Source organism: Podarcis muralis, chromosome 3, assembly GCF_964188315.1.
Source record: "Podarcis muralis chromosome 3, rPodMur119.hap1.1, whole genome shotgun sequence".
NCBI classification, from domain to species: Eukaryota; Metazoa; Chordata; class Lepidosauria; order Squamata; family Lacertidae; genus Podarcis; species Podarcis muralis.
Window position 1 is genome coordinate 6,114,079 of NC_135657.1, and position 27,154 is coordinate 6,141,232.

The following is a 27,154-nucleotide window of genomic DNA, read 5'->3' on the forward strand; positions in this document are numbered from 1 at the left end:
GTGCAGGATGGGAGCATGTGGTAGCAAGAAGACCGGCCGGAAGGAGAGGCGCAATTCCATATACAAGCAGAAGCCTCTACCATCTCCGAGAAAGAAAGAAACCCCACCGCCACCGCCGGTAAGAATTCAAATCTAAGACTGGGCTGTGCCCCAAAGGGCTGGAATTCTGCCTCCAAGGGATAGTGGTGATTTCCATTTAGAGGGGTAGCTTGGTTATCAAACTTAATCCGTTCTGGAAGTCCATTCCAAAACCAAGTATTGTCTTTTTTTTAATTTAATTTTTTATTCAAAATTATAACAAGACATATTATCCAAAAATATATCAGCCAAAACCAAGTATTGTCAGTACTGCCCTCCCATCAGATGTCAAGGAAATAAATAACTATCTGACTTTTAGAAGACATCTGAAGGCAGCCCTGTTTAAGGAAGTTTTTAATGTTTGCTGTTTCGTTGCTTTTTTATACTGTTGGAGCCGCCCAGAGTGACTGGGGAAACCCAGCCAGATGGGCGGGGTATAAATAAATGTATTATTATTATTATTATTATTATTATTATTATTATTATTATTATTATTATTAACTGTCCCTGGAAAATAGGGAAACTTGGAGGGTCTGCAGATGATGCTGACCAGTGGGTTGCAGTCGGGGCAAACTATTTTTATTTTCTGGTTCCCAATGCATTTTAATGATTTCTTTTCACTAGCTGGCTACACTTACTTTGCACTTTATAAAGTTGTTTTTTTGAAATGTCGTAAGCTGGCTTGAATCCCAACTTGGGGGAAAGAAAGGAGGGGGCGAGGGGGGACTATTGCAGTGAAGTAATGTTTGGTTTCTGTAACTTTCCAAAGGTCAAGGCAAAGAACTTCACCATTCCTGCCAACCAGTCTTCTGACAGCGGTAAGAAGATGGACCTTGGTTTTTCCTTGACGTTTTGCAATGCTTTCTCCTGCTGTTTTCTCAACACTAGGGAGCTATTGCCTGGACAGGCAGAGTCCCCCAAACCCTGGGCAGCCCCCGTGCTATGGGATTAAAATTGGCCACAACTTTATTATGTTTCAGAAGGACCAAGTGCGCAGCCTTGGAGTCATTCTGGACTCACAGCTGTCCATGGAGGCACAGGTTCATTCTGTGTCCAGGGCAGCTGTCTACCATCTCCATCTGGTACGCAGGCTGAGACCCTCCCTGCCCGCAGACTGTCTCACCAGAGTGGTGCATGCTCTGGTTATCTCCTGCTTGGACAACTGCAATGCTCTCTGTGTGGGGCTACCTTTGAAGGTGACCCGGAAACTGCAACTAATCCGGAATGCGGCAGCTAGACTGGTGACTGGGAGCGGCCGCCCAGACCACATAACACTGGTCCTGAGAGATCTGCATTGGCTCCCAGTACGTTTCTGAGCACAATTCAAAGTGTTGGTGCTGATCTTTAAATCCCTAAACGGCCTTGGCCCAGTATACCTGAAGGAGCATCTCCACCCCCATCATTCAGCCCGGACACTGAGGTCCAGCGCCGAGGGCCTTCTGGCGGTTCCCTCATTATGAGAAGTGAGGTTACAAAGAACCAGACAGAGGGCCTTTTCGGTAGTGGCACCCGCCCTGTGGAATGCCCTCCCTTCAGATTTGAAGGAAATCAGCAGCTATCTTATCTTTAAAAGACATCTGAAGGCAACCCTGTTTAGGGAAGGTTTTAATATTTAATGCTGTATTGTTTTTAACACTCGATTGGAAGCCGCCCAGAGTGGCTGGGGTAACTCAGCCAGATGGGCGGGGTATAAATAATAAATAATAAAAATTATTATTATTATTATTATTATTATTATTATTATTATTATTATTATTATTATGTGGGTAGACCTTGGGTAGTCCCCTGGTAGGGATCTGGGGAACATCAGGGTTATCCAGAATATGTGGGGACTGGGCTGGTTCTGGAGAACATCTGTTCAAGCAGAGAGCCCACCCCCCCAATTTTGCCACCGTCACAGGGGAGAGCAATGACAACCTCTAGGCGTACGGCCAAATCCTCCCCTCAAAACAACCCCTTTAATGGGGGACCCTGGTATCGCCACCACAAAGAGGAGGGGGGCATGGGTCACCGCTACACGCTCTCTCCCATTTAGGGAAGATAGACTAAAGGATTCCACCCAGGGCCTGATACCGTCAAAGATGTGACGTTTTGCTATGGGGAAGACAAACCTGCTAATGCAGGAGAATTCCTTCAACAGCGACCTTGACGTAACAGCGCCCGCGCACCTGTGGAGAAAAGGTTAACCTGCAAAAGCAGTCTTAATTGAGGGTGGGTAGGGTGGGAGAAGCTCTGGAGCCAACTGACGATTCCCAGGTAAGATCCTCCGCCTATTGTGTGGGCAGGGTGGTCCCTCCCCCTACCTGGCCTGATCACCTTGGCAACACTTCCCCAGGTGGGATTGGGCAACTGGCTGAGGTAGGCGGAGACCTCCAGGTATCCCACCTGGGGAAGGGGAAGCCAAGCCTGTGCTAATGGTGCCGCATAGGGTCCAGGGGGCTGCGCGCGACCACGCAAAGGGTGCCCCCCATTTAATGTGGGGAGCGGTCATTGCGATGAGCTGTTGGAATGAAGATTTGCTATCTTTCCATTTCTGAGCCTGCAAAATAGAACTATGCATTTCTTTTGCAGCTGCAAACATGCAATTCAGCACTAGTGAAAATCCAGCATGCAAGTGTTTACTTAGAGCAGCCGCCCCGCCCCCCCAGCCAAAGCTCTTGGCTTGCAAAATGAGCTCCTGGCCTTTTCTTGGCACGACTTCACCAATAAATGCAAATTGGGGTATTCACTGGACTCAGCCCTCACAAAACCATGCATTGTTCCTGAGTCTCACACGTGACCTTGCAAAGGGGGAAGGTTGTGAGCGGCTTTCTTCGAAAAGGTCAGGCCGAGTGAGATTTAAAACTATCTGTCTCACCCTTGGCTATATTTAGAAGGTCTTTGGCTCGCGCCATGAAAGGTCTTCTCCCTTTCACAGGACGGGTGTTGGCGTATCTGCTGAAGACCTGCCTGAACGTATTCAAGCTGCTCACATTAGTGTTTAAGATGTCAAGGAGATAAAGAACTACACAGCTTTTAGAAGACATCTGAAGGCAGCCCTGTATAGGGAAGTTTTTAATGTGTGATGTCAAAAAACAAAGAACTCCCTGAGCTTTTATATTTTGTCTCACTGGGGCAACCCAGCCAGATGGGAGGGGTAAAATTGTTGTTGTTGTTGTAAATGCCCGCCCATTTACATAATTTAATACTTGTTTTTAAATTTTGCTGACTTTATCTGTGTGCCATTGATGTCTAATGTTTTACAGTTTCTTATGTGCTGTAAGCCGCCCAGAGTGGCTGGAGAAACCCAACCAGATAGGCAGGGTATAAATAAACTATAATAATAATAATAATAATAATAATAATAATAATAATAATAATAATTTATACCCCGACCTCCCCGGCCAGAGCTGTGCTCAGGGCGGCTAACACCAGCAAAATTACAGTAAAAACATAATAGGGGAAAAAACCCAATTTAAAATACAGGTTAAAATGCAATTTAAAATGCAGCCCTATTTTAAAAGTAGCCCATAGATCAAGACCATAAGGGGAGGAAAACATAAGGGTCAGACTGAGTCCAAACCAAAGGCCAAGTGGAACAGCTCTGTCTTGCAGGCACTGTGGAAAGATGTCAAGTCCTGCAAGGCCCTAGTCTCTTGTGACAGAGCGTTCCACCAAGTTGGGGCCAGTACTGAAAAGGCCCTGGCCACCTTGCGACTTGGGACCTCCAAAGTGTGGTCGTTTGTGGACCTTAAGGTCCTCCTCGGGGCATACCAGGAGAGGCAGTGTCGTAGGTACGTGGGTCCTAGGCTGCATAGGGCTTTAAAGGTCATAACCAGCACCGTAAACCTGACCCTGTACTCCACCGGGAGCCAGTGCAGCTGGTAAAGCACTGGATGAATGTGATCCCGTGGCAAGGACCCCGTAAGGAGCCTCACCACGGCATTCTCCACCCGCTGTAGTTTCTGGGTCAACTTCAAGGGCAGACTTCCTTACAACTGCTGCTGGTATTAGACTCTCCTTTATTGGAAGTTTTTCAACAGAAGTTGGCTGCCCATCTGTCGGGGGTTTGTTAGTCACGATTCCTGCATTGCAGGAGGTTGGACTAGATGACCCTTGTGGTCCCTTCAATTCTATGATTGTATATTTCCTCTCCATGAGGTTGCAATATGGCTGTTTTTTACAGCAATGCCTGGGTTTTCTGTCTCAAGGTCAGCGGCTAGTCTCAAGTCTTGAAAAGCCTAAAACCCATTGCTCAATAAATCAGTGCAATTTATTAATTTAATCTTGTAATCATAATCACCATAATAAATTGCTCTGGCAGCAGGTTGTCCACCATTGGAACAGTAACAAGCTAAATAAGGGCTGGTTCAGGAATACTGTAACCATATATGTGAACAGGAAGGTATTAACTAAAGGTACAGAAGCTGCATTAAACTTAAATCCAGCCTCTTCTTTACTTTTGCTGAACAAGGAGTGGGGATGGTTGACCCTATTCCATGTGGTTGATACTTCTAGCTTCTAGGTCTTGGGCTCAGTTAATACTTTTGCTTTTTTTCACAATACAGATAAGCACATTGTCATAGCACAGTACCATTTCACTACGCTGAGTGACCGCGATCTGCCATTGACCGTAGGAGAGAAGTTTGAAGTCCTTTGCAGGTGAGTGATCTTTTGCATGTTTCAAACAGTTCAGTCATGCTCTGGTATGCCTTTTGCTATAAATGTACTGTCATACCTCGGGTTACAGACGCTTCGGGTTGTGGATTTCGGGTTGCGCACCACGCTGAACCCGGAAGTACCGGAAAGGGTTACTTCCAGGTTTCGGTGCTTGGGCATGCGCAGAAATGCTAAATCGCACTTTGCGCATGCGCAGAAGCACTGCATCGTGACCCTCATGTGTGCAGACGCAGCGATGCAGGTTGCGGACACTGCGGGTTGCGAACGTGCTTCCCACATGGATCATGTTCGCAACCCACTGTATAAAAATCAACCTGAAATATAGAGCATCCTCATGTAAAAAAATCTGGGCCCATTTGCCTGTTGTGATACAGTTTTACAATCCAAATGAGTATTCATATACATACCTACCTACATACATACAGGATGCTGATGGCGCTGTGGTCCAAACCACTGAGCCTCTTGGGCTTGCCGACTGGAAGGTCAGCAGTTCGAATGTGCTTGATGGTAGTGAGCTCCTGTTGCTCTGTCCCAGCTCCTGCCAACCTAGCAGTTCAAAAGCATACCAGCGTGAGTAGATAAATAGGTACCTCTGCGGTGGGAAAATAAACGGCATTTCCGTGCGCTCTGGTTTCCGTCACACCAGAAGCGGTTTAGTCCTGCTGGCCACATGACCTGGAAAGCTGTCTGTGGATAAACGCCGGATCCCTCGGCCTGAAGTGAGATGAGCACCACACCCCATAGTCGCCTTTGACTGGACTTAACTGTCCAGGAGTCCCAGACCAGGACCACAATATCTCAAGGACCGTCTCTTTCCATATGAACCTACCCAGACTCTGAGATCATCTTCTGAGGCCCTCCTTCGTGTGCCTCTTCCCTGAGAGGTCTGGAGAGTGGCAACACGAGAACAGGGCCTTTTCTGCACTGGCTCCCCATTTGTGGAATGCTCTCCCCAGGGAGACTCCCCTGGTGCCTTCATTACTTATATTAAGGCACCAGACAAAAATGTTTCCCTATCACCAAAGCTTGGGCTGATTAACATCCTTTGGCCTTTTTAAATGTGTTCATGGGAGAGGGGGTTATTAGAGGTTTTTGGTTTTGGTTTTGTTACATATTTTGTGTTCCCATTTTCAATGTTTATGTTGTGAAGCACCTCTGTGGTCATCTGCAAGGGATTCCCACACGGAGGGGTTCCTGTTGCTAGCCTTCATGTCACGTCTGCAGACATCTTTGTAACACAGAGCTGGTCTGTCAACAGGCCTGGTACCTGGCGCCAGCTCCCCGTAGAAACTAGTTAAGCACCCATAAGTGCTCACCTAGTCAGCCAAAACCATCACCTAGAAAAAGGGACTAGTTTGACAAGCTTGCTCTTATACATTTTACCCACAAAATTGGGAGGCACTCAAGGCATCATCCAGATTGATCCCCCAAATTTGTAATAATACTGTTTGTCTCTAGTCTTTTTTCTGGTGTGTTGGCAAAAAAGTGCATTTATTCATAAAAATTGATATTAGGAAAAATTGCTTGTGAAGGCTCACCGTTTTGTTGTTGTTGTTTTAACTGATGTGGAAATGTGGGGGACTCAACTGACGACTGGAAAAAGAGAGAACCAGAGAGAAACCAAAAGAGATGAGTCCATCCCTAGTAAAATCACTGCTTCTTTCAATGTACATTGTTTATTTATACGGTGCTTTATTTTCACAGCGACGGGGACTGGTGGCTAGCAAAATCTCTTACCACAGGGCACAAAGGCTACATACCCAGCAATTTTGTGGCCCGTGTAAACAGCCTGGAAGAAGAAAAGTAAGGAGGCCTCTTTGGGTTTGGGGGCACAGAATCTGTGATCTAACATTACCAACTTGGGGCTGATACCAACTGATATTTTGAGACATGTGAAGATCTGCAGTGAAAAGTTTGCAATCATCAAGGCCAGGGTTTTGCTTTGGGTTTTTTTAAAAAATTGTGGCCCGATTTGGTATGTCATGGGGTTCCAATTCCTTGTTCCTCTACATATTTTCTGCCTCCCTATGCAAGTTAGTCCTCTAAGGATGCATAAACACAGTACATTTAAAGCACACAAACCCTCAAGAATCCCAGGAAAAGTAGGGTTTTTTGGATGCTGGGAATTGAAGTTCAGTGATATGTAAACTACAGTTCCCATGATTCTTTGGGGGAAGCCATGTGCTTTAGATGTATGGTGTGTCCACAGCCTAACTCAGTTTTTATGCACCTCTGTTGTCTTCTGACTCCCAGTCTTTCCCTTGGGGGGAAAAAGTGAGCCCTATGGTACCATAGATGTTAAAATCTCATGTTCTACCAATTGAGCTAAAAATGGTGATCAATTGCTCTGGCTGCAAAAGAAAAGAAAAAAAAACAAAAAATAGGTAATTAGGAATTAAAACCCTACCACTGATCTCCCACCCCAGAAAAGGAACTGAATAATTAAGGGCTGATTCAGGAATGCCATAGGAACAGGAAGTCTCTAACTAAAAGGCAAAAGCTGGACCTTCAGTTCTTAGTGGTGATTTCTGCTCTTGCTGTTGTTTAATAATGATAATAAATCTCTCTTTCTAGGTGGTTTTTTAAAGGCATGAGCAGAAAAGAGACCGAACGCCTCTTGCTGGCACCTGGCAATGTGATGGGGTCATTTCTGATCAGGGAAAGCGAAACTAATCCAGGTAAGAATCTGGGAATGTATTTTGCAGAATGACGATGGAAAAGTTCTCTCACTGTTCCAGCAATATCAGAAACATCATTAATATACTGGAGTATTTGGAAAATAAACCAGCTGCTTTGATGCTGGTGGATGCAGAAAAGGCATTTGACAATGTCTCGTGGAGTTTTATGAACGTGCAAATAAACCTCATGGGATTCGTTCCATTTCTGCATCTCTTGCATGTTTTGACTTTTCCTCATAGAGGAGTCGCCCCATTCCCTTGATCATTCTGCTTGCCCTTTACGGAGAGCCAGTGTGGTGTAGTGGTTAAGAGCGGTAGTCTCGTAATCTGGGGAACCGGGTTTGCGTCTCTGCTCCTCCACATGCAGCTGCTGGGTGACCTTGGGCCAGTCACACTTCTTTGAAGTCTCTCAGCCCCACTCACCTCACAGAGTGTTTGTTGTGGGGGAGGAAGGGAAAGGAGAATGTTAGCCGCTTTGAGACTCATTAAAGGGAGTGAAAGGCGGGATATCAAATCCAAACTCTTCTTCTTCCTTTACTGAAACTTTTGCAGCTCCACAACATTCTTTCTGGGTTGGAGGCTACCTCAAATTCTAGCAGCCCATCCTTTGCCCATAGTGAAAACTTTTGAGTTGCATTCAGTCAGCAGATAGTTGCGTATTTGAACAGACCCAGATCAGAGTTAGCAGAAATCTCATGACATTTCCCATGACTTCTGGTGCTAGATGGTTTTTATAATCACAGAGTTGAAAGGTAACCCAAGGGTCATCTAATCCAACCCCCTGCAAATGCTGGAATCTCAGCATGTGACTTGTTAACATGGAACCACGTGCAACACATTTCATATGGTTGTGTTTTTAAAAGAAAAAGAAAAAAAGCTTTATTAGGTTTTACAATTTTATATTCAACACAATCATCATAAACACAATAAAAAATTCATAAATCCAGATTTCCCCCCACCTCCCTTCCATTGACTTCCCCCAACCTCCTCTTCTGGTTTTTTAAGTATTTATTACTTCTGCTTATTTTATTTACCTTGATTTTAAAATCTTTCAACTAAATATTCTTATATTCTTATTATTTTTATACCGTATCTTCCCAAATTACATCTTATATTTTATTCTTTCCTCAATTACTGCTCCTTGACTTATACACTTTTTTTCTTAATTGTAAGCATTTACTCAAACCCTGCTAGTGAGTCTACTTCTTTACAATATTTCTGTAAGTACATCATAAACGGTTCCCAGTCTTTTTTGAAATCTTTATTGTCCTTGTCTCTCAGTTTTCCCATAAGCTTTGCCATTTCGGCATAGTCCATCAGTTTTGCTTGCCATTCTTCTTTCGTTGGTATCTTGTCGTCTTTCCATTTTGGGGCTAGTAATATCCTAACCGCTGTTGTAACGTACATGAATTGTTTTTTCCACTCTTTTGGCAAGTCTTGACCTGTAATGCCAAGCAAAATAGCTCCTGGTCTTTTAACAAAAGAAAAGCAATGACAAACCTAGACAGCATCTTAAAAAGCAGAGACATCACCTTGCCAACAAAGGTCCGTATAGTTAAAGCTATGCTTTTCCCAGTAGTGATGTATGGAAGTGAGAGCTGGACCATAAAGAAGGCTGATTGCCAAAGAATTTGTGCTTTTGAATTCTGGTGCTGGAGGACACTCTTGAGAGTCCCATGGACTGCAAGAAGATCAAACCTATCCATTCTTAAGGAAATCAGCCCTGAGTGCTCACTGGAAGGACAGATCCTGAAGCTGAGACTCCAATACTTTGGCCACCTCATGAGAAGAGAAGACTCCCTGGTAAAGACCCTGATGTTGAGAAAGATGGAGGGCACAAGGAGAAGGGGACGACACAGGACAAGATGGTGGGACAGTGTCCTCAAAGCTACCAGCATGAGTTTGACCAAACTGCGGGAGGCAGTGGAAGACAGGAGTGCCTGGTGTGCTCTGGTCCATGGGGCCACGAAGGGTCAGACACGACTAAACAACTAAACAACAACATCTTCAACATTTTTTTCATTTCATTGTAAATTATTTCCCAATACAAGTCCACCACATATGATAAAACTCCGTCAGGGATTCTTTAGCTGTTGTAGCATACCTGAATAACACACACATTTCATATGGTTAATTGGCTGCTGGCAAGCATAGGGCTCACGTGACCCTCCAGAGATTCATAGAATCATCGAATTGTAGAGTTGGCAGGGGACCCATAGGGTCATCCAGTCCAACCCCCTACAATGCAGGGATCAAAGATGAAGAATCCCTGACAGGCGGCCCTCCAAACTCTGCTTTGAAACCTCCACTGAAGGGGAGTCCACCACCTTCTGAAAGAGTCTGTTCCATAACTCAGGATTTCTTACCATCAGAAGGTTCTTCCTGTTCACAAGCTAACAAGGACTTGCTCACGAATTTATTGACAGCTGCAAGAATTATTATCGCCAGGAAGCGGAAGGGGCAAGCAGAATATAAAATGGAAGGATGGTATAAAGAGGTGTGGGATATAGCTATGAATGATGAATTAATAAATGCGCCATTAAGGTAAGACAGGGAGTATGCAAGAGAAATGACTTTTGAGGAGATATGGGAGAGCGTTTGTAGCGTTTGTACTGTTAAAACGGAAAAGGGGTCAAACCAATTTTGGGAGGTTGGATCATTACAATGAAATCGTCTCAGTTGTGGAGTGCACATGTTTATTCTTATTTATTCATTTATGATTATTGCTTTAATTAAAAAGAAATAAAATGGATGGGGGGTTCTTCCTAATATTTAGTTGGAATTTCCTTTCTTAATCAATTTGAATCCATTGGTTTGGGTCCTGCCCACTGGAGCAATTCCTGGACTACAGCTCTTATTGTCTCCACATTGGCTGGGGCTGATGCGAGTTCGAATCCAGGACCACCAGGAAAATGATAATACCTATTTTTGTGTCTCCTTTTCCAGGGGCCTTTTCCCTTTCCATCAGGGACTACACATCTCAAGGGGATGTCATCAAACATTATCAAATCCGCACTCTGGACCATGGGGGATATTACATCTGCCCAAGGACCACATTCCCTACGCTGCAGGACCTTGTCAAACATTATTCTTGTAAGTCACCCTTAAGTTGGGATGGGAGAGGAATTTGACTGGGTTCCCAGAGAAAGTCAAGTGTACCTAATTCACAGTTTCGGAATCAATGTGAGAGCCGAAACATACCCATCCTTTGGAATTCGTACACATGCAAATTTTGCAATGCAGTTCTCCAACTAAGTGTGCCTTTGAAAAATGAATAAAGGTAAAGGTAAAGGTACCCCTGCCTGTATGGGCCAGTCTTGACAGACTCTAGGGTTGTGCGCTCATCTCACTCTATAGGCCGGGAGCCAGCGCTGTCCGCAGACACTTCCGAGTCACGTGGCCAGCGTGACGAAGCTGCTCTGGCGAGCCAGCACCAGCGCAGCACACGGAAACGCCGTTTACCTTCCCGCTATAAAGCGGTACCTATTTATCTACTTGCACTTAAGAGTGCTTTCGAACTGCTAGGTTGGCAGGCGCTGGGACCGAACGACGGGAGCGCACCCCACCGCGGGGATTCGAACCGCCGACCATGCGATCGGCAAGTCCTAGGCGCTGAGGTTTTACCCACAGCGCCACCCGCGTCCCATGAAAACAGCACGCAAACATGGGGAAATGTGTACATTGGTCAAAACTGCATACAAACATGTCTTTATTAGGAGAAACCAGAACTAGAGTGCTAATGAATTTTAAGAAGGGTTTTTTTTAAAAAAAGATCTGCAAAGTGCTGCAGGAACGCTGAGAACTGAAGATTCGACCACTAAATGAGGGCAAATTTCAAACAATTTGGCATACTATATGAAGACTATATCATATTCCCGATTTGTCTTTTCATTTCCCCCCTTATGTTCTCTCCCTCCCTCCCTCCCTCCCTATCTTTCACCTTTCTCTTTCTTCCTCTCTCTACTTTTTCTTTTTCTCATTTTCTATCAAACTTGAACTGTGGACAAACATTTTGAACTAAGGCCCTTTCCAGACAACACTCTCTATTGAGCATCCTTCCTGATTTGTTTTCCTGGGGAGTTTAGGCAACTTTGCATCAACTCAAGAATCAATGCACACTGTCCACCGACGCATTTTTCTCCATTAAAGTTCCTTATCCCGAAAAGTCCGATGTTTTGAGGAAGCATGTTTGTTGTGCCAGAGCAGCAAACCATCTTTCCCTGTGCTACCTAAATTTAGAAGGATCTCATTGAATCCCACCCAAAAATAGTAGGTGTTCTTAGCGAGGAAAACGGGACAAAACATTGTAATATCTGGAGATGGGAAGACATGGAGGGAAATGGGGAGTTTGTACTCAATACCTGTTGTAAAAAAATAAAAATGAAATAAACTATGTAGGAGGAGGAATAGGATTACTACAACCATGTTCTGCCCTGACCTGATCTCAGACCTTTTTCTTCTGCTTCCGGTGCCCCTGCACAGCTTACGAAGATGGCTTGTGTCAGCTGCTACGGCAACCGTGCATCTCTCTGGTTCCACAAAGGCCGTGGACCACCGACGAATGGGAGATTCCTCGTGAAACGCTGAAACTTGTCAAGAAGCTGGGAGCAGGCCAGTTTGGAGAGGTTTGGATGGGTAAGCCGAGACTCATATAACACCGGTCCTGAAAGACTTACCATATTTTTCGCTCCATAAGACGCACCTTTTCCCTCCTAAAAAGTAAGGGGAAATGTGTGTGCATCTTATGGAGCGAACGCAGGCGGGAGGCTATGCTCAGCGCTCCCTTTCACAAGCCATGTGGAGCATGTGTGCGGCTCTTGGGGGCTTTTCCCCAAGGAGGGAGAAGGGCAGCCCGTCAGTCCCTTCTCCCTTCTCAGAGAAAAGCCCCCAAGAGCCACACACACGCTCCGCATGGCTCTTTAAAAAGAGCGAGGCTCTTGGGGGCCTTTCTGGGAGGTGGGGGAAGGGACTGACGGGCTGCCCTCTGTCCCTTCCCACACCTCCTGAAAAAGCCAACAAGAGCCGCTGCCAGGCTCTGCTCAGCGCTCCCTTGTAAGGGCTCCCTTTCATTCCTCATTCCGCTTTGCAGGGAAGCCAGCAGAAGAGGCGCTGTGCAGCTATCGCTCTTGCTCTGCTGGCTTCAGCGAGAGCTGCACAGCTTGTTCTGCTGGCTTCTCAGCGAAGCAGGAGGAGGGACGGAAGGGTTTAAAGCAAGAAAAGCAAGAGCCGCTTACATGCTCTGCGCAGAATATTTTTTTCCTTGCTTTCCCCCTCTAAAAACTAGGTGTGTCTTATGGTCAGGTGCATCTTATGGAACAAAAAATACGGTACATTGGCTCCCAGTACATTTCCGAGCACAATTCAAAGTGTTCGTGCTGACCTTGAAAGCCCTAAACGGCCTTGGCCCAGTATACCTGAAGGAGCGTCTCCAACCCCATCGTTCTGCCAGGACACTGAAGTCCAGCTCTGAGGGCCTTCTGGTGGTTCCCTCATTGCGAGAAGTGAGGTAACAGGGAACCAGGCAGAGAGCCTTCTCGGTGGTAACACCTACCCTCCCAGCAGATGTCAAGGAGATAAAGAACTACACAACTTTTAGAAGACATCAAAAGTCAGCCCTGTTTAGGGAAGTTTTTTATGTTTGATATGTTGTCGCTTTTTTATTCTTTTTGGAGCTGCCCAGAGTGGCTGGGAAAACCCAGCCAGATGGGTGAGGTATAAATAATAAATTTTATTATTGTTGTTGCTATTGTTATTATTATTATTAGTGTTGCCTGGAACTGTCATATCTGGAAAAGGTGTAAAAACGGATATGGGTTTTGGAGTTCAGCTGGAAGGATCTGAGCTTCCAAAAGGTGGCAGGGCCTTCTGTCCTTCATTCCCCCCATTTTCCCCTTCTATAGGTTATTACAGATGGGACGCGGGTGGCGCTGTGGGTTAAACCACAGAGCCTAGGACTTGCCAATCAGAAGGTCAGCGGTTCGAATCCCCGTGACAGGGTGAGCTCCCGTTGCTCGGTCCCTGCTCCTGCCAACCTAGCAGTTCGAAAGCACATCAAAGTGCAAGTAGATAAATAGGTACCACTCCGGCAGGAAGGTAAACTGTGTTTCCATGTGCTGTTCTGGTTCTCCAGAAGCGGCTTAGTCATGCTGGCCACATGACCCGGAAGCTGTACGCCGGCTCCCTTGGCCAATAAAGCGAGATGAGCGCCGCAACCCCAGAGTCGGCCACAACTGGACCTAATGGTCAGGGGTCCCTTTACCTTTACAGGTTATTACAAGAATAATGTGAAGGTGGCAGTGAAGACCCTGAAAGAAGGCAGCATGGCTCCAGATGCCTTCTTGGCCGAAGCCAACTTGATGAAGAGGCTTCAGCATAGCAAGCTGGTTCGTCTGCACGCCGTGGTCACCCAGCAGCCGATTTACATCGTAACGGAATACATGGCCAACGGTAACCGACTCCCTTCGGATCTCAACCAATTGTATTGATCCGCACTGGAATGCAGAATCTGGGTCTCCTTGATTTCAGTCAATACCTTCTTGCCAATATAGGAAAATTAAAACACCCAAATCATACCATTTCGAACATATGCCAAGTTAAAAATGCATTGTGCTTATATACAATCTAAGGCAGAGCTTTCCAAACTTTTCATGTTGGTCACACACTTTTTAGACACACATCATTTCATGACACAGTAATTCATTTGTACAGTCATACCTTGGTTGGCGAACGTCGTGGTACTTGGACATTTTGGCTCCTGAAAGCCATAAACCCGGAAGTGAGTGTTCCGGTTTGCAAACGTTTTTGGGAACCCGAACATCCAACGGGGCTTACGGGGCTTCTGATTGGCTGCAGGAGCTTCCTGCAGCCAATCAGAAGCCGCGCTTTTGTTTCCGAATGTTTTGGAAGTCAAACGGACTTCCGGAACTAATTCCCTTCAACTTCCGAAGTACCACTGTACTAGCAAACCAGAGTTTGAACTAACCCCTTTCCAGATCAGGTAGGAGCACAGGTAGCATTTACATAACACACCTACACATTGCAGCTGACACACTAACGTGTTGAGACACACAGTTTAAAAAGCTCTGATCTAAGGATAGGGACAAACCAAGATGCAATTAATTTAAAGGTCTTTGCAGCAGAACAGGGAAGACTGTTTCTCTTACGATTTTGTTTGGGTTAGCCAATAAGTAGACCAAATATCTTTCAGATGTCCTTTATGGGTATTTCAGTGGGATAAATAATCTAATTCATTCATCTCTATTTTATATTTTGTGTTTTTTATATTGCAATTTTATGTTGTAAACCGCCCTGAGATCTACAGGTATAGGACAGTATACTAACAACAACAACATCAATGCATAGAAAAAAATCTGTTAAGGTCCTCAAACTAGAATTTGTTGCTTGCTTTATTACCCTAACGTACATTAGGAATATTCTCCTCTATTACTTTCTTAGAAAAGGATTTGACATTAAAAACATGGGAGACTTTATCCAATACCATTGCACATTGAAAGGTCTTTGGGAAGTGAATAATCTTGATTTTTCCTCCTTTTCAGGCTGCTTGCTGGATTTCTTGAAATCAGAGGAAGGAAGGAAGTTGACTCTCCCCAAACTTATAGACTCCTCAGCCCAGGTGAGTGGAATGATTTGCCTTAAACTTTGTAATTGGAAAAGGTCTTGATATTTACCCAAACTTGAGAGCTACGCATGTGGCTCTCTGGCCATCCTGAAAGTTGCTTTCTTTGAAGTCTGCACTTCCGAGAGTTGAATGTGTTGAGCAAAGTATATAGCAAGGGATCTTCTGGATTTTAGGAGAAGCAAACTTAGAAATTGTTACGGAAAAATCTAGGTGTGAGGCTGCTCAGTCACCCGGCTCGTTGGGCAGAGCCCGCGGGTCCCTGCGGAATAAAGGAAGGATTCCAGCCACCAACCGGAGCAAATGGCTGTAGACCAAAGTTTATTGTGCAATAGGTTCAAAGAGGAAATTTGAACCCCGAGGATGGGGTGAGAATGACTTTTAAAACTTTCCCACCATATCCCAGAATACAGTTCGTACAGCATTATTGATACATCACTGACATGTCACAAAAGGGGAGGGGTAGACAGGGGTTACACTAGTTTAACCTTGGCAAACATGTCCAGACAAGTCCTTGGTACAAGATTAGCATAAACAGATATGGCAGGGCAAGACTCAGGTATAGGATTAGCATAGGCAAAAACCTCCAAAGTCCCACCACCCAAAGTACAATAGAACTTCCTTTGCATGTCTGGACCCCTTGGCAAATCTGGTGATGGGATTAAGCTTTCCTTGGCCAACAATCAGCTCAGCAATTGTCACCTCTGGGAACTTCCTGGAGTCCCTTTCAAGGGGAAAATAGCTTTGGAATGGAGGAAACTGGCAAAGGAGTAGATTTTATATTATTTGTAAAGCTAGGTAACTTCCCTGAGCTGTCAAGTTGAAAGGATACATTCAGGCGTAATATTTGTAACATTTAACTTTAAAGATGTGGCCCCCCCCCCCATAATTTCCGTAACAGAAATGCATACTCAGAGGTCAGAACTGCACATAAATTTAATGCCGTCATTTGGATTTCATTGGGTGGGAGGAGTTAGGGAGTATACCCTGCAATTTGGGTGAATGGTGAGGTTTGGAGTGAGTCCTTCAGTCCTTCAATAGACAGTAAGGTGCAATGCAGTGTGTCCGGCAACAACGTCCGGTGGCAAGTATTGTCAGAACGGTGTTGTTTGCATGAGCTGACCGCTCGGGCGCAGAACGCGTAGGCGGAATCTGCAAATAGAAAGTTATCGGTGTATACGTCGTCCTGTGGTCAGTCCCTCTCTCCCTCCCTCCCCTCTGCTTGTGTGAGCTGAGAGGAAACAAGCCATCTATCTCATTAACATCAGGACAGGAAGCGACACCCATTTTCCACTGAGGCGAGCGGCATTTGAGCTGAAAGCTTGAGCGTGTCGAATATTTGTGGAAAATGTATCTTCACATCCTGTTCAAAACCACAAGAAAGATGCAAGGTGGCAAAAAACAAAAACAAAAGCCAACCACAAAATCTCTGCGGTCTGGAAAATTGTTGCGCCCTTTGAGGCAGAACTAAACAAAAGAGGGTCTTGCCGTCTCTCGACCACCCTCTTTATATACAATTTGTTCTGCGCTGGTTAAAGGCTGGGGTTGGAGGGATTTCTCTCTTACGTGTTGCTCTGTTGATGGCAGAAGTTTTTAGGGAAGTTTTTAATGTTTAATGCTGTATCATATTTTTAATATTCAGTTGGGAGCTGCCCAGATGGACAGGGTATAAATTATTATTATTATTATTATTAAACATATGCATGTCTTGTGTCGTATGTTAAGGATGTAAGAGGAACCAAACTGGATCAGACCAAAGGTCTGGGGCAACCCAGTCAGGTGGGCGGCATAACAACAACAAATTATCATCATCAACAACATCATAACCCAGCTTGGGATTTTTGAGAATTCATACTGTCAGGGCCGCCTCAGGTCCCAGCTCACAAGAGACCAACGCCAAGTCCACTTTATTTACAAAAGTCTTTATTGAAGTACATTGTTTGTTCCACAGCCGAGGTGCGCAGCCCTACGTCTGTTACGCTTAGACCGCTGAAGTCCCCTCTGAATCAGTCCCGCCTCTACACCAGTTTAAGAGGCTTGTGCTAGTCCACCTCTTCCTGTCCTTCCTTTTCCGCAGGGTCTTTCTGCCCCCCTGGGTTCCTTCCCTCCTGCTTTCCCCTGACGCTGAGTCCCCAGACGCCTGCTCCCCCCTCCTCCGTGCTTTGGGACCAGGCTCCTCCTCCGGGCTCTCCGCATTTCCGCGCGCCTCCACATTTGAACTTGGCGCGCGTTCGCTACCTCTGACCTTCCTCTTGACAGTTACACTACTCTCTGTACTACTCTCCGCCCCTTCCGGCAGGACGTCTTGCCCCGATCTCCTTCCCCTCTCTGCTTCCTGCTCTGCTTCGTCTGTCACACTGGGAACTCCACCCTCTTCACTCCGTTCCGGCGGGGAAGCCGGCCCCGATCTCCAACTCCCACTCGGGGTTTCCCTGCTGCTCCCCTGCTCCTGACGAGTCCCCCCTGTGACTCCCCTTGGCCTGACCAGGGGCGCCCCCTTTTGGGAATCCTCCGATTCACTTGAAAGACTCATGGAAACCCTCAAGTCATTGTCATCCTCCTCCTCCTCGTTCCGGGATTCTTCCCCCTCGCTCTCAGTCTCCTCCCTCATCTGTGCCTCTCTCCCTGAACCCCTGACACATACGAAAGCAGAAAGGGGAGCAAAATTTGTTCATGCAATCATCCCATGTCTGAAATGGAAATAATTATTTTCCTTCTTCCTTACAGGTCGCTGAAGGGATGGCGTACATTGAGAGAATGAACTCCATTCACAGGGACCTCAGGGCAGCCAACATCCTCGTCTCAGAGACCCTCTGTTGCAAAGTTGCAGACTTTGGCTTGGCTAGGATCATAGAGAATGAGTACCTCGCGAAAGAAGGTTGGTACGACGCTTAGGGCCTTGTGGTTTAGTCGTTTAGTCGTGTCCGACTCTGCGTGACCCCATGGACCAGAGCACGCCAGGCACTCCTGTCTTCATGGATCACTGCCTTGCCGTGGCGAAGGGGCTTGAATAACTCAGAGAAGCTATGAGCTATGCCATGCAGGGCCACCCAAGATGGACAGGTCATAGTGGAGAGTTTTGACCAAGTGTGATCCACCTGGAGGAGGAACCCGCAAGCCACTCCAGTATCCCTGCCAAGAAAACTCCATGGACAAAGACAACAGGCATATAAAAGGGCTTTGTGGTAAAGGAAGCATAATGATAGGTTGTCTTCTATGTGCATCAGCCAGGTGGGAGCAAAATGTTAGCCTTTTCCAGAATAAGTTCTTGCTGACTCAGGACTTTCATAGATCTGACCTCTTGTCTTTAGTGATGGTGCTTAGTTCATAACACCCTGCTAGTCTTAGCGGTGATGGGGTGGATATTATTTAGTTCCATGCTGGGACAAACATCTGAATTTCACATTTGTGCTCCATTTGTGTGGAGTCTGAACTTGCAGTGACTGACCAGAAAACAGATATCAGGGTCATAGAAAAAACTAGCATAAGGAAATTGTGCTGTTTCTTATGTGCTAGCTTTCCATGTGCAGGAAAGTGTTGCCTTTATTTTATTTTTTTGATGGGGGAGCATTTCAATGTAAAATTCCCCCCACCCCTATTTGTAGTATGAATTGATGAAGTCCAGGAATACATCCTGTTTTCCCCTAGAGATTGGCCCCCTCCAACTAACCCTGAAAAAAACTTCCTGAGACTTTTTACCAGAGAATACAAGTCAGCCCAAATCCTTTCCCGAGCTAAAAGGGAGACACCATCAGCTCAGAGTGTGTCATCATTTTTTATACCTGTCACCCCCAAATCTCTGGTCGCTGTCATCTCCACCCCCATTGTCCAGACCGGACCCTGAGGTCCAGCTCCGAGGGCCTTCTGGCGGTTCCCTCATTGCAAGAAGCGAGGTTACAGGGAACCAGGCAGAGGGCCTTCTCGGTGGTAGCACCCGCCCTGTGGAATGCCCTCCCAGCAGATGTCAAGGAGCTAAAGAACTACACAACTTTTAGAAGACATCTGAAAGCAGCCCTGTTTAGGGAAGCTTTTAATGTTTGATGTTTTATCACATTTTAATTACCGTATTTTTCGCCCCATAGGACGCACTTTTTCCCCTCCAAAAATGAAGGGGAAATGTGTGTGCGTCCTATGGGGCGAATGCAGGCTTTCGCTGAAGCCTGGAGAGCGAGAGGGGTCGGTGTGCACCGACCCCTCTTGCTCTCCAGGCTTCGCGCAGATCTCCACAAGCCGTGGGAGCCTGCGCCGGGCTCCCGCGGCTTGCGGAGAGTTGCCTGCATGCCGAAGGCTGGGCGCACTGAGCTCAGCGCGCCCAGACTTCGCGCAGCTCTCCGCAAGGCACGGCAGCCCAGCGCCGGGCTCCCACAGCTTACGGAGAGTTTCCTGTTCTAGGGGCTTGGGTCAGGGGAAGCTCGGGCTTCCCCCGCCCCAACCCCGTGCCTGGGGGGGAAATAAAATTTTTTTCCTTTATTCCCCCCCCCCAAAAAAAACTAGGTGCGCCTTATGGGACGGTGCGTCCTATAGAGCGAAAAATACGGTATTCTGTTGGGAGCTGGCCAGAGTGACTGGGGAAACCCAGCCAGATGGGTGGGGTATAAATAAAGAAATAAATATATTATTATCATCATCATCATCATCATCATCTCCTACATGTTCCTGCCTGAGCACTGAGCCTAGCTGAGTGAGGTCCACCTTTATACAATATTATCCTGTTCCCTCTGATAAATCTATTTACTTTATTTCCTTACATTTATATCCTGCCGTTGTCCCATCAAGAACCCCGGGTGTCCTGCTTCGTCATTCCTATGTGGTCTCCCATCCTTGCTTCAGCAAGGTGGTGACCTCATGTGCCACACCTCTGAGGGGGTCTTTATGGAGTGTTTCCTCAGCTTCCCTGTCTCTCCTCTCCTCTCCCCTGGCCAACCCCAGAGGAACCATTCACCTGCAAAGCTTGTAGCCAGGGCTGCTGCAACAAACATCTGTGCAAGCCTTTGGGAGTTAGAGATGTGAGAGGTTCATCAGAGGAGGGAGGAAAGGGAAGAGGGACAGAGGCCAGTGTTGACTGCAGCACCCCTGACCATCATTCAAGGCTCCGTAGGGTACCACAGCACACTGGTTGAAAACCACTGATTTACAGTATATTGTGGTGATCACACAGGGTCCCCGGACGTTTCACCGTCTATTGATCCCTGTGCCTCCACTTTATTTCTCACTGCTACCACCCAGGCCCTACCTGGTACAATACTGAGACCAGTCAGGTTTAAATTGGAACATAAACTTCTGTTTATTTATTGCAGTTTAACAAGCATGTGGTTTCATAAATGGTCTCAGTGAATTACAGTCATAGGGTGCCTATCCAGACCTATAACTTCCGCTCCCTGCTCTCACTCACTAAACCACCTCTCAGATTTTTACTTGTCTTCCTAGCCCCTAACTGTTCCTGACTCAGCTTATTTCGCTACACTCACTCAACCTACCCACAGACTATCCCAATTCACTCCCACTCCAACCAACCACCCAACTCCCAATGAACTCTCCTTTAGCCCCTCCCAGAGCTGGTTTTATAGTCCCTCTGACTCCACCCCCTGGGTTCTGATTGGGTAACCTGTTTAACTATTTCACCTCCAGCACTCTCATATGTTAACGTCACATATATGTTTAAACTAAGATGGTGGGTTTCCCCCCTCCCTTTCCATCTCATCTTTTCTCTTTCTTTGTCATATTTATCATTTGAAATCAATAAGAACAACGAAAACACATGAATTTACCCTTTCTTGACAGGTGCCAAATTTCCTATCAAATGGACAGCACCAGAAGCAATTAACTATGGAGTTTTCACAATCAAATCCGATGTCTGGTCTTTTGGAGTTCTCCTTACTGAAATCATCACCTATGGAAGGTGCCCCTATCCTGGTATGGTAGTTTGCATTAGAGCATCATTTGTTACTCCGAGCCAAGGATCATTTATTGATTATTGATTATCCATTATCCATTATCCATTCCTTCCGCTGATGTTTTAGCAAGCCTTCATTCTATTTTCTTTATTAATAATTTTTATTTAATTTTCAAATTTTACATTTCAAATTAAGCATCTTTTATTATACCACACATTCATTGACTTCCCTCCCTCCCCTTCCAAGGTTCATTTAACTTATCCGCCATTCCTGCATGTTTTAATATATTCATCTAATTTAATTTTCCTATCTTACATCAGTTCAAAATACGTGAGTGAGTAGGTGCCATCACAAGTAAGGCCCTGTTCCTATACCATACAGTATGGACCTCGTGCTAAGATGGGAGGTCCTCTCCCACCGAACACAGTGATTGGTTATAGGGCAAGTAAGGGATGAGACTATGGGACACGGGTGGCGCTGTGGGTTAAACCACAGAGCCTACGGCTTGCTGTTCAGAAGGTTGGCGGTTCAAATCCCCGCAACGGGGTGAGCTCCCGTTGCTCAGTCCCTGCTCCTGCCAACCTAGCAGTTCGAAAGCACAAAGTGCAAGTAGATAAATAGGTACCGCTCTGGCAGGTAGGTAAAAAAAGTGTTTCCATGCGTTGCTGGCCACATGCTGTACACCGGCTCCCTCGGCCAATAAAGCGAGATGAGCGCTGCAACCCCAGAGTCGGCCACGACTGGACCTAATGGTCAGGGGTCCCTTTACCTTTACCTTTAAGGGATGAGACAACATTTTTCAGTATCAATTCTTTCTCTCCTTTCCACAGCTATGACCAATCCCGAAGTCATCCAACATCTACAGAAGGGTTACCGGATGCCCCGTCCGGAAAACTGTCCGGCTGAACTCTATACAGTCATGTTGAAATGCTGGAAAAATAATCCCGAAGAGAGACCCACGTTCGAATACCTCCAGTCCACCCTCGAGGACTTTTACACGGCCACGGAAGCGCAGTACGAAGCTCAGCCCACTTCTTCCTGAGCAGCGACAAAGTTGCTGGAGACCTCTGTAAAAAAAACAACCCTTGTGGGACGCTGGCAAGAGGGGTGTGTGGACTCGCTTCTGAAGCAGACTTTGCTGGACTGTTGGGCATTTCTGTTCCTCTACAGCCGCCTTTGGTTCTCACCCCGTTCTAAGGTCCCCTGTGAGACCAGGAGCTGAGATGGATTTTATTCCGGGACAGTCCTAAAGGAGAGGATTTGAGAAGAGGAGACTCAAACGCCCTTTAGATCGGACTCCGTTGCCTGTCCCAAACTCGTCCTTACCGATTAAACAATAACTTAAACTAGGGTTACCAGACGTCCCCGGTTCCAGGGGACAGCCCCCGGATTTGCAAATCTGTCCCCGGGCAAATTCCGTCCCCAGAATGTCCCCAGATTTGCAAATCTGCCCCCGGGAAACATGGCAGTGGCAGCCTCAGCAGCCCAGAGCCAGCCTGGTAGCACAGTTGGCTCTGGCTGGCTTCAGGAGCTGCTAGCGGCCATGGCGCCTGCCATTTTTCCTCTCTGGAAGTCCCCATATGATGTGTCTTGTGTGCTGTACTGGAGACGTCCAGCGGTACAGATCTCCTGCCCACTTTCCCCTTTGTTTTGACTGATTGGGGGAGGCTTGGGAGTTGCAGGCGGGCAGCCGTTGCCCAGTTTTTAAAAAACTCTGTCCATTTATGTTGCACATGGTGCGAAAGAAGGGCTTTGCACCTTTAGTGTGGTGTAGTGGTTAAGAGCAGTGAGCTCGTAAGCTGGTGAACTGGGTTCGCGTCTCCGCTCCTCCACATGCAGCTGCTGGGTGACCTTGGGCCAGTCACACTTCTTTGAGGTCTCTCAGCCCCACTCAGCTCACAGAGTGTTTGTTGTGGGGGAGGAAGGGAAAGGAGATTGTGAGCTGCTTTGAGACTCCTTTGGGTAGTGATAAAGCGGGATATCAAATCCAAACTCTTCTTCTTCTTCTTCTTCTTCTATACGATATGCATGTGTGCTTGGGCCCAGGGTCTTTTGCCTCACCATCCCCACTACTGACTCCCTGTTGCTACTCAGCTTCAAAAAAAAGAAAAGAAAGTGTCCCCGGATTCATTGAAACAAATCTGGTAACCATAACTTAAACTGCCAAGACTGGATCTATAATCAGGCATAAGGAAAGGGCACATGAGGGCAAAGAAGGATCTCACCTCCGCTGGTCAAATCCTTGATGCCATATGCCTGCAGGCTCCTCCTTCCTAATAATCACTTACATCTTCAGTGTTCCCCTGTCCCCCCTGCTTCTTAGTGCCCCCTGGGTAATCCCACTGCTTCCCAGGGGTTACTTGCACCCACATTAGGAACCACTGACTTAAAGAAACATGAAATCACATCTTGCTCTGGCCTGTGTGCTGTGATCCCAAGCTACTCTTAACTTAGCTCAGTTGCACCCGGTCAGGCTGCAAATATTTTGTCACTGGTTAAGTGGGGTTCCTGCCTCTGCAAGGCCGTTGCAGTTTCGGGAGTGCTGTGGGGTTTCTGGTTGTTACAGTGGATGCTTGGGTTGCGAACGTGATCCGTACTGGAAGCACATTCGCAACCCGCAGCGTTCGCAACCTGCAGCGCTGCTGAAACCCAGAAGTAACCCGTTCCGTTACTTCCAGGTTTTGGCATGTCCGTAACTGAAAAAATGCAACCTGTAAGACTGTATTTGTGCCGTGGGGATGTACTGGGCAGTGTCTGTGACGTCGCTGAGAGCTTGTGTGACACAACATCGCTTTTTCCTCTCCCCCAGCTAGGGATGCCAGTACAGTTCCAAACCTACACAGGTCTGGGGGTTGGAAACAATAAGATGGACCCGAATCAGGGACCTTTGCATTGCAACATAGGTCTTAGGAATCTACCTTAAACTGAGCCAGACAGTTGCTCTATCTAGCTCGGAATTGTCCACACTGATGACAGCGGCTCTCCAGGAATTTCAGAGAGGGGTCTCTCCCTGCCTGACCTTGAGATGGCAGGGATTACAGAATCATAGAATTGTAGACTTGTAGGGCACGTCAAGAGTCATCTAGCCCAAACTTGCTGCAATGTAGGAATCCAGGGCCTTCTGCAAAGCACATGCTTTACCCCTACCTGAGACCCTACCTGCCAGTGGACTGTCTTGCCAGAGTGGTGCATGCTCTGGTTATCTCTCGCTTGGACTACTGCAATGCACTCTACGTGGGGCTACCTTTGAAGGTGACCCGGAAACTACAACTAATCCAGAATGTGGCAGCTAGACTGGTGACTGAGAGCGGCCGCCGAGACCACATAACACCGGTCCTGAAAGACCTACATTGGCTCCCAGTACGTTTCTGAGCACAATTCAAAGTATTGTTGCTGACCTCGGCCCAGTATACCTGAAGGAGCATCTCCACCCCCCATTGTTCTGCCCAGAAATTGAGGTCCAGCTCCGAGGGCCTTTTGTTGGTTCCCTCCCTGCGAGATGTGAGGTTACAGGGAACTGGGCAGAGGGCCTTCTCGGTAGTGGTGCCCACCTAGTGGAACGCCCTCCCACCAGATGTCAAAGAAATAAACAACTATCTGACTTCTAGAAGACATCTGTTTAGAAGGCCTGTTTAGGGAAGCTTTTAATATTTGATGAATTATTGTATTTTAATGTTTTGCTGGATGCTGCCAAGAGCGGCTGGGGAAACCCAGCCAGATGGATGGGGTATAAATAATAAATTATTTTATTATTATTATTATTATTATTATTATTATTATTATTATTATTATTAGGCTTTGGCCATTCCCATAAAAGCGTGTCCCCCGCTTTCCCCTGTAGCTGGAGATCCCACCAGGGATTCGAACCAACAGCTTGTGTTGGTTCAAAAGACTGAGCCTTCTCTCTGTGGCTGGTTCCACCTGGCAGAGTCTTAAAGGTAAAGGTAAAGGTAAAGGGACCCCTGACCATTAGGTCCAGTCGTGGCCGACTCTGGGGTTGTGGTGCTCATCTCACTTTATTGGCCGAGGGAGCCGGCATACAGCTTCCAGGTCACGTGGCCAGCATGACTAAGCCGCTTCTGGCAAACCAGAGCAGCGCACGGAAACGCCGTTTACCTTCCCGCCGGAGCGGTGCCTATTTATCTACTTGCACTTTGACGTGTTTTCGAACTGCTAGGTTGGCAGGAGCTGGGACCGAGCAATGGGAGCTCAGCCCATCACAGGGATTCAAACCGCCAACCTTCTGATCTGCAAGTCCTAGGCTCTGTGGTTTAACCCACAGCACCACCCACATCCCTAGAGTCTTGTTGGAGAGGAACTAATAGCAAATGCATTTGTTTTCTCCTGCCCCGTGGCCTGTGCTGGCTGTTAGAGTGGGCTGAGACAGCGCCTAGGTCCTCATGCAAAGAGAAAGGGCTGTGCTTGCGAGTGAGTGTGGGAGACACAGTTGTCTTTGTTCTGTTTCACATCCTGAGCTCATAGAGCTTATCACAGCTTTTGTGGGCTGTGGCTTTGAAGGAAGAGGCAGCCCCTTGCCATGAGCTGGTACATCAAGGTGTGGAAGGTTGAACACGGGCTGCATTTAGGCGCATGCTGGGTGGACAGTTAGATCTTGTGCATCGACAATAGTCCCTGCAACTGGAACCAGAGGTCTGGTGTTTTTTTCTCTCTTTTTTTTAATAACATTTTTATTAAGGTTTTTACATTACAAAATAGAAAAAGAAAAAAGGAAAAATACAAAATAAAAATAGTTAAAAACAATCAATCCTTTCATCACATTATTTTTCATTTACTTGTTTCCCGGACCTCCTCATACCTCCCTTTTTTTGTATTCCAGTTCAATTTATTAGCTCAGCAGTTTATTTCCCTCTTTATTCTACCCAGATCTTGAATCTTAAATTATTATAACATTAAATTTTTACTTATAAAAAACCATTTTTTCATATTCTTTTATACCATTAGCTAGAAACCACTTAATTTCAATCCAACATCATTCTAACATTCATTAATTTTACAGTATCTCTGTAAATAGTCTTTAATTTTTTTCCAATCTTCTTCCACTGACTCTTCTCCCTGGTCTCGGATTCTACCAGTCATTTCCGGTCTGGTGTTTTTTTCTCGAGTTCGGGAAAGGTTCAGGAAAAGGTGGTCTAAATGATCAAGGGGGTGGATGGAACTCCCCTAAGAGTAAAAGCTGTAGCATTGTGGACTTTTAAATTTAGACAAAAGGCAAGTAAGAAGCAATATGAAAGAAGCCTATAAAATTACGGAGTGTAGAAAGGAGATAGAGAAAAGTTTTTCAGCCTCTCTCCGAACACTAGAATTTGCAGACATCCAACAGCTCTGAATGTTGAAGGAGATAGGATAGAAGAAAGCTCTTCTTTCTTTCTTTCTTTCTTTCTTTCTTTCTTTCTTTCTTTCTTTCTTTCGTGATCCCTCGTAGCCAAGTAGGATTGTCTTCCATAAAAACGGTCTTAACACTGAGTCCATAAGTGCCTGTGGAGGCCAATTCTGGATCCACACATCCTTCCACAGTGGGGACATAGGTTTCTGGGCGGGAGTTGACCACGGTGAAGGTTTGCCAAGCGTGCCTTCCTCTTTGCACGTTTCTCCCTTGTGTCCTGAGTTCGAGTGTCTTCAAAACCCACTACACCTTTGGTAGAAGCTGTTCTCCAATTGGAGCTCTTGCAGGCCAGTGTTTCCCAGTTGTCAGTGTCCATACTACATTTTTAAAAATTTGCCTTGAGTGAGTCTTTAAACCTCTTTTGTTGACCACCAGCATTACACCTTTCATTTTTAAGTTCAGAATAGAGTACAGTGGTACCTCGGGTTAAGAACTTAATTCGTCAAGAGTCTCCTCCAGCACCATAATTCAAAAGCATCAATTCTTCGGAGATCAACCTTCTTTATGGTCCAGCTCTCGCTTCCATACATCTGTCCACAAGGAAAGGCATTCTAAGGTGTTATTCTTGCAGGTGCCCACTAGGTGTCTCTCTCACCTCACATACCTTAGACAGGACTGGGGAGGCGTTACGAATGAGGGCTTTTAAGGAAGTATTTAAATGTTCCTTTTCTGCAGCAGTGAGAGCAATAGCAGCTCCTTCTCCCAGAGGTTATATACAAATCCTCCCTCCCAAGGTCTGTTAACATCCTTTATAATCCCATCTTTCCAGTTAAAGACCTAGAAGAGGAACTGTGCCTCTAGCAGA

General features: G+C 46.3%; 1 protein-coding gene across 1 annotated transcript; it reads left to right on the forward strand.

The window, feature by feature from the left end:
• BLK (BLK proto-oncogene, Src family tyrosine kinase) lies at positions 1 to 23,582 on the forward strand. Its single transcript, XM_077925414.1, has 12 exons — positions 1 to 118; positions 848 to 896; positions 4,626 to 4,719; positions 6,442 to 6,540; positions 7,312 to 7,415; positions 10,362 to 10,508; positions 11,898 to 12,050; positions 13,683 to 13,862; positions 14,972 to 15,048; positions 17,779 to 17,929; positions 20,833 to 20,964; positions 21,776 to 23,582. The coding sequence occupies exons 1-12, from the start codon at positions 8 to 10 to the stop codon at positions 21,985 to 21,987; spliced, it is 1,509 nt and encodes a 502-aa protein (XP_077781540.1). The 5' UTR covers positions 1 to 7; the 3' UTR covers positions 21,988 to 23,582.
• Positions 23,583 to 27,154: the final 3,572 nt, after the last annotated feature.

Excerpts from the sequence above, each read along its gene's own strand:
- BLK (XM_077925414.1), top strand. The coding sequence starts at position 8 with ATGGGAGCATGTGGTAGCAAGAAGACCGGCCGGAAGGAGAGGCGCAAT. Across the intron at positions 897-4,625 it reads CAACCAGTCTTCTGACAGCG|ATAAGCACATTGTCATAGCA; the intron begins GTAAGAAGATGG and ends TTCACAATACAG. Across the intron at positions 15,049-17,778 it reads TTATAGACTCCTCAGCCCAG|GTCGCTGAAGGGATGGCGTA; the intron begins GTGAGTGGAATG and ends TCTTCCTTACAG.